At 43.7% G+C, this 7,208-nt stretch overlaps 2 protein-coding genes across 2 annotated transcripts; one reads left to right on the forward strand and one right to left on the reverse strand.

Moving 5' to 3' along the window:
* The first annotated feature begins 468 nt into the window (after positions 1-468).
* On the forward strand, positions 469-2,934 carry LOC103973122 (uncharacterized). Its single transcript, XM_009387604.3, has 2 exons — positions 469-752; positions 2,731-2,934. The coding sequence occupies exons 1-2, from the start codon at positions 558-560 to the stop codon at positions 2,812-2,814; spliced, it is 279 nt and encodes a 92-aa protein (XP_009385879.2). The 5' UTR covers positions 469-557; the 3' UTR covers positions 2,815-2,934.
* A 290-nt stretch (positions 2,935-3,224) lies between these two features.
* Positions 3,225-5,662, reverse strand: LOC135622854 (trihelix transcription factor GT-3b-like). Its single transcript, XM_065125104.1, has 2 exons — positions 4,623-5,662; positions 3,225-3,996 (listed from the first exon to the last, which is right to left on the reverse strand). The coding sequence occupies exons 1-2, from the start codon at positions 5,025-5,027 to the stop codon at positions 3,409-3,411; spliced, it is 993 nt and encodes a 330-aa protein (XP_064981176.1). The 5' UTR covers positions 5,028-5,662; the 3' UTR covers positions 3,225-3,408.
* Positions 5,663-7,208: the final 1,546 nt, after the last annotated feature.

The following is a 7,208-nucleotide window of genomic DNA, read 5'->3' on the forward strand; positions in this document are numbered from 1 at the left end:
ATGACATTGAAGGAGCGATAAGTGACATCAATAGCGAGCGATGTTGATGGCAAGAGGTGTAGTGAAAGGTGTCACCTCCAACTATGCATTGAGCAATGTCTCCCGCAAGTAATGTTGATAATGATGATATCAACATCGATAATGAATATAACGAACAAATAACAAGCAAAGTCGATGGTGATTATGATAACGATGATGTCAACATCGATGATGAACATAACGAACAAATAACGAGCAGAGCAAAGTTGATGGTGATTGTGATAGACTATAATGAAATGAAATGAAAAAAATAAAAAAAAATCAGTAACATTGGATTGTAAATGATAGAATAATATTTTATTATTTTTTAATGGACGGTCAATAGTAAAGGATTAATGCCGTAAATGGTAAGCTTACGGTCGCCAATATAAACATTCTTTCCTTTTTTTTGTACTTGTTTCCGCATGGATATTCTGACACGGCACTGATCTGACGGTGATGGTTAAGGGGTGCGGTGCGATGTCCCGGGTGCCCGTACCCGCTCCCCTTCCGATCGATACGAGCGATGGAACGCTGATATGCTCGTGATCGAGAGCATTCGTTGGAAAGGTGGTCTGAGATCGAAGCAGGGAGGAGGAGACGAGAGCAGGATGACGAGGGGCAAGCAAAAGATCGAGGCGCAGCGGAGGAACGCCGAGAGGAACCAGAAGCCCAAGGGTTCGCAGCTCGAGGCGAGGGCCGTCGGCCTCAAGGTCATCTGCCCCATCTGCAAGGTGCCGATTTCCGATCCCTTCTCTCGCCTGCTCGATAAATCTTTTCTTGTCTCCCTTCACGTTTGCCTTCTTGATCGAAAGCCTGATTTTAATTGCAAATAGCGCGTCAAGATCGTATCTGCCTTTGGTTCTGGGTATGGAAACCCTGTTTTCGTTCGATGATTTTTATGGTCATGATTCGGATTGCGGTTAGCTTTCCGATTTAACAAAGCATCTTTCTTCCGCAAAAGACAATTCAATGATTGCGAGTATCGGATCGTAGTTTGGATGTATGGCGAACTGGTTTATGGGGGAAGCAGCATGCATTTGCCTTGATTGAGAAGAAAAGTATTCACTTCTAAGGAATAGATCTTATGCGCTTACTTCATTCTTCTAGCAATCCAAGGAGAAACACGTTATACAAAGCAATAAGAGAAGAGACATGGGAAGAAGCTCGTAAGTCCGCCAGTCTCCCTTACCCTCAGATGTGTCTTTTGGAAAGCTCACATGCACCAAAAAAAAAAAAAAGATAAAATCCTCACGAGCGGGCCGCACCAATGGCCGGCCGATCAAATTGTCCCTTATTATTAGATTAGCGTTCTGGAAGGAGAGCCCAAAGCTTGCACCTCGCTCCCGAGCCGTGCGCCAGGTCTCCCTTACTATCAGAGACATCTTTTGGACCAATGTCCGATCGACCAAATTGTCCCTTATTAGATTAGCATCCTAGAAGGAGGGCTCAAGGTTTGCACCTCACTCCCGAGTCGTGCGCCAGGTCTCTCTTACCCTCAGAGGCGTCTTTTGGACCAATGGCCGACCGACCAAATTGTCCCTTATTAGAGTTATTCTATGATGTGGTTAGGTTGAAGGCTTTCTCGTATTCGAACCACTGTAGGATAGTGTCGGAGGTGTACGAGATGGAACATATGTAAAACCATGTTCCATATTTCAATCCACAAGGTTAGATCGATTAAGATGATTCTTTTAGGACAATTTCCTTGCATCAATTTCCTTGAGTCTAGGAGCATCAAGATCTTAAATTCAAGTTAATTTACAAAGTAATTAGTGCTTTTTTCAGGATCCATTTGTGCAAGTCGTTCATCATGCATTCGGAGATTAAAATTGTATGCCAGCAGTACCAATGGATCTTAGGTTTTGTCCTATCCGATGGGGTTCGATTTTGTTCTTATGATCTCATGCCAGATATTGTTTTTGATGGGGATACAAGCATTTCATGGAACCGTGAAATTTTGCTAACTTACATTTCTTTGTTCACAAATCGAGAGGCTAACGATAGGAATTCATGATGAGGAAACAAAACAAAGGAAGAAAAAGACCCCTTTTTTTTTCTAATTAAAAGAAAAGAAATCCGGTTTAAAATCCATACGGTGACATGCAAGAGAAAGATGAGAAAATATGAATAGGTTTGAACAAAGTGAGAAATGATCACATTGGAATTGGAAATGCCAATGCAGCTAAAATGCTACGACGAACTAAGAACACAATCCTGTCGCCATTTCAATGTCTCAGTGTTGTGAAGAGGGGTATCTTTCTTGATGAGTCGATGATAAGAGAATGCCTTTTTTGTTGTTGTTGTTGTTGTGATGATATATGAGCTTTGAAAGTTTGGTCAGGTGATAATAGAACAACTATTTTTTCATAACAAGGATTGAGATCTGCAGGATTGGCCGTGGAGGTGGGATAAGAACAGAACGAAAGTTTTGCTTAATTAGCGGAGCAAATATGAGATTCTACACTAGCCATTGCACTTCATGGTTTCTTGTTGTCTGTCTGTCTGATCAAAGTTCTCGCTGACTTCTGTGCTGTCAATTTTGATTCTCCTTGAACAATATATTCAGGAAAAACTCAAGTCTTTTCAGCATCATGAATGAATTCACTGAATTTTCGTTTTTTTTTTCCTTTCTAGTTCTACCTCAATTTCCAGTACTTGTTTTTCTTGCAACAAAGTTATATCCTCAGATCGGGGAGTGGTTTCTTTTAGGTACAACTTGCGAATCATAACCAGCTGGTGGATCATTATGGCTCGAAGCATCCCAAGGAGAAGCCTCCGAGCGAGTCCGAGTGATCCATCCCCCCGCCATAGGAGTGTTCCGAACCTGCTTACTACATACGAAGACTTGGAAGAAATATATGTATCTATCTTAAACCGGGATATGCTATAACTCGAATTCCAACTCTCTGACCACTCTTCGTCTTCGATGGGATATTTGGTCTAGGAAGAACTTGCTCTTCCGAGTATTGGTATTAACATCCATCTGTCTGAAACTTGGGCAATGGCAGCGGTAATGACTTGCTGTTTCGTTGCTCCCAGTTGGATGATCGGAAAGAAAGGTAGGTATAGATACTGTTTGATGTTTCCCTTAACAACATGTTCTGGTCGCAGAAAGAAAACTCTAACTTGGGATGATAAGGTTGATCCAACGATGGAGGAGCACAAAGAGGTATCTCACTCACTCAAGTTAATAGCTCTCTCTAGGTAAGACTGATGTGGAGGGTCACCTATAAGATTAGCCTGTTTCTAGTCAACAACAGCGCCACCAAATATAATCCCCTTTTATAAGTATTACAAGAAGAACAAAAAATCTACCTAACCCACCATAGCAAATAAAGAACAAGGAACAAGCAACAGACACGAAGAAGAAGAAGAAGAAGGGGCCAATCACAGATCATCTTCAATGAACTTATTCAGCAGCGTGGTCAGCAGTGCATCCCTCTTTTCTGCCCGGCTCTCCTCCCTCATCCTCCTCTGCTCCTCTCTCTCCCTCCAAGCCTGCTCGAGCATCAGCCGCTCCCTCTCCAGCTTCTCCATCGACTGCCGCCACTCCTGCTCGAACATCCGCCGCTCCTGCGCCCTCCGCTCCATCATGTCGAACCACTGCATCTCCATCTGTTGCTGCTGCTGCAGGAACTCTTGCAGCAGCTCCTGAATGCTGCCGGCAGCCGCTGCCGCTGCCGCCGCCTTCCCCCGGTGCTGTTGATGGCCCCCTCTGTGGTCGGCCTTCTTCCTTCTGCCCTTTGGAAGGAGCTCGTCGTCACTGTCATTGTCGTCCTCATCATCGTCGTCGGAGATTTCATCCGAGGATCGATCCCTGCCGACCCTCTTCGGCTTCTTCTTTGATTGCGAGGCGCCGGATTCCGATTCCAGGAGGAGCCGTTGCATGTTCTTCGCCCGTTCCACGAACACCGCATTCAGCTCGTCGAAGAACGGGCATTGCCGGCCAGTTTCAGGATCAGCCGTCTCTTTACCCTGACAACAAACCAAAAAGAATTAGAGGCATATAAGATAATAATCTCTTCAGAAATCAATTGCTTTGAATCAACAAGGTTTTGACTTGTACAAATTTTACTAGATGTTCATCGACGAGCTGCAGTCCAAAGAGAGATTGAGAGAGAGAGAGAGAGAGAGAGAGAGAGAGAGAGAGAGAGAGAGAGCGAGACCAGAGCAAGAAAAGAATGCCAATTTCTTTACCTAATGAAGACCTAACTTCCGCATGTTAGGCTACAATAAAGATGTTTATCTAATGGCAATATTGTAGCCCCAAAAAGGCAATAACATTCGGTAGGAAATTAATCGCATAATTGCGATGAATGAGTCCGTCTTCAGTCGAATTTGTTGTGTTTTTAGGGTTCTTAAAGGAACTCTACATGGCCAAATCAATGCAGTCGACTTAAAATTCGATGATCGATTCAAACCTTCCCAAAAAGAATTGGCAACAAAGAACATACGCCAATACAATCAACTTAAAGCTGCGACAACCAATCAAAGTCGCCCCGGAAGAATTAGCGATAGAAGACGTGCAAATCACGAACCCTATATCGACCGAAATCACCGGAGCCACAACAAGGGGAAAGGAATAGGAAGAGAGGCGAGACCTTGTAGCGATTGACGAGGTTCTTCCACTTGCACTTACACTGATCCGGCGTCCGGCGGTACCCGCGCTCCCTCATCCTGGCCGCCACCCCCTCCCACATCGTCTTGTTCCGCCGCGCCACCGCGGGGTCGCGCTCCAGATTGGCCCTGATCGCGATGAGGTCCCTCGTCTCCTGCTGGCCCCACTGCGGCACCCTCTCCTCCCTCCCCCTCTGCTGCTGCGGCAACAGCACCCCCCCGCCTCCTCCTCCGCCGCCGCCGCCGCTCGTGCCCACCATCTCTCCCACCGGACCCGGGTTCATCTGAAGCGGGATTCCAGCCAACATCGTCATCCGCCCCCCAAGCGACTCACCATCCCCGCCACCTCCTCCTCCTCCTCCTCCTCCACCTCCACCTCCAAGCATCATCTTTTTCCTCTCCTTCCAGAAACCCTAGCCCTAATTCTTTTCTTCTTCTTCTTCTCCCCGCCCGCCTCACTACTCCACTTCGTCTTCGACTACTAACTCGTCCACCGCGAAAAGAGCAGCTGAGCAGGAAAGATTAGCTTCCAAATAGGAGATCATTCATCGGACGAAGGCGCTTCTCGGTTTTATATCCCCTCTTCCGCTCCTCCCACCTCTCCACATGGGCCCAAGAATTGGACCCTGTTATTACTCTAATGCCACTGCCGCCTTCCTCTCATCCAAACTATGCATCCACAAAGAGGGGGAGAAGAAGTCCTAAATGACTTTAATACTACCCGAAGGAAGGAAGATGTCTAGACGCTGAACACGATGTCTGAAACGGCGAAAGAAAGCTGGAGGAGGCGGAGAGCATGTTCAAAAGGAAGTCAAAAGAGCGAAAGACACCACGCAATTGTGCTGCTGCCCCAGAGAGGCTGATGGCGGATGCAGCCGACGAAGCCGTGTGTGTGTTTTTGCTTCCGCGTCCGTGGTGCCGAGGCTCGCTTCTAGATGGGATGGCGTCCGCGTGTGAAGCTCTCCATCACCGGCCCACCACCACGAAAGGTAGAAAAGGTGGGTGGCCGAGTGCGGCACGCGAGGGTGGGCCGTTGACGACTCCTGACAACGCTTCCCCGCCCCCCCCCCCCCCCCAAATAGCCCCGAGCTTTAGCTGTCCGTGACACGCCCCCGCCACGACGTCCACCGACCATTTTGCCCGGTCACATTTGGCATCGCGTTGGGGACATTATATTCCAAATCTAATTATTTTTCTTTGTAAATATTTAAAAAATATTATATTAAGTAATTTCGTTGTATTATCGTCAAATTAATATCTGGATAATATTTGATAAAAACCTCTCTTTTTAAGTTTATTGAATAAAATTTTTAATAATAAATTTTTTAATCTGAAATACTTCTAACTGTATAATCAGTCACCAATCTTGTTTTTTTTTATTTTTTTCTTATAGATGGTGAATCAAGATTACAATACTTTTAAGCTATGTTATGATATCTACAGTAATATTTATGAAAATATTATTAAAATATAATATTAAAAAATATTATTAATGTCTCGATCAATCTAGTATAGTCTAAACTCGTGTTATAAATGTCATGCTTCTAAGATAATTTTGAGTTGGATCTAAAGTAAATTCACGGTGTCTCCGAGGTGACTTTGAGATGGAAGTATTGTATTATTTGAAATGTCACCTATGCAAAGTCTAAGGCCAAGGAGGATTTCCAAATTAGCTTCGATACTCAAGTTAGCAAAACTATAATTTTATTTGTAGGTTAGAATAGTCCTCCTCAAAGAGTTATCTTTTTTTTTTTTTATATGCCTTTATATCTTTGCAGAAGGGGGGTGGGGGAAGAAAGTTTATGATTACTTTCATTTTATTACGAGGAAAATAATTCCTTATCATAAAGGGAGAGAAAAATTAGTATTTCTCTTCCTTATCATAATAAATAAGAAGTAAATTTTTATTTTTATGTTATGATTCTACGTAGGTAGGACGATAAAATTTCCATCACATAGTAAAGATGAATCTAAGCTATAATATTTTTACATGATGTTACCATATTTTCAACAATGTTATAAAAATGTTATTATAATATAATATAAAATTATAATATAATTTTTTTTAATTTTATTAAAATATTATAACTAGACAGACCCATATAAAAAGAAAAGAAAATAGAGAAAAAAAAAGGGAGCAGAGGTACTTCAGGTATCAAGAAAAAGAAAAAGTGATATTCGAATTCTAAAAAATGAGAAATACTTTCGAGAATTTTATAAAAATCTAAAAAAAATTCGAGAATTGGCTCATACTATTTTATATATTAAAAATTTATTTTACAGAAAATAAGACCAACGAAGATTGCCCTTTTCGTCGCACAGAGACAGTTGGAAGGCCGCGTCGCGGACACGTGGGAACGGGAACAGCGTAATTTGTGTGAACAGGGCGCGGCGTAATCGTCGACTTCGTCTCAGTTGTCGCGTTCCTTCGTAGAGTCTCCGTGCGGGCGAGGCAGCCGCAAAATTCGTATCGTTTTCGTCTGCTTAATATTGACTGGACTCCTCCCGTTTGACACCCCTCCGTACGCCACGGCGTCAGCCCAACTCTTCTTCAACCGTCTGATACGGTC

Source organism: Musa acuminata, chromosome BXJ1-3 (assembly GCF_036884655.1).
Source record: "Musa acuminata AAA Group cultivar baxijiao chromosome BXJ1-3, Cavendish_Baxijiao_AAA, whole genome shotgun sequence".
Taxonomy (NCBI): domain Eukaryota; kingdom Viridiplantae; phylum Streptophyta; class Magnoliopsida; order Zingiberales; family Musaceae; genus Musa; species Musa acuminata.

Excerpts from the sequence above, each read along its gene's own strand:
- LOC103973122 (XM_009387604.3), top strand. The coding sequence starts at position 558 with ATGCTCGTGATCGAGAGCATTCGTTGGAAAGGTGGTCTGAGATCGAAG. Across the intron at positions 753-2,730 it reads TCATCTGCCCCATCTGCAAG|GTACAACTTGCGAATCATAA; the intron begins GTGCCGATTTCC and ends GGTTTCTTTTAG.
- LOC135622854 (XM_065125104.1), bottom strand. The coding sequence starts at position 5,027 with ATGATGCTTGGAGGTGGAGGTGGAGGAGGAGGAGGAGGAGGAGGTGGC. Across the intron at positions 3,997-4,622 it reads ACCTCGTCAATCGCTACAAG|GGTAAAGAGACGGCTGATCC; the intron begins GTCTCGCCTCTC and ends GTTTGTTGTCAG.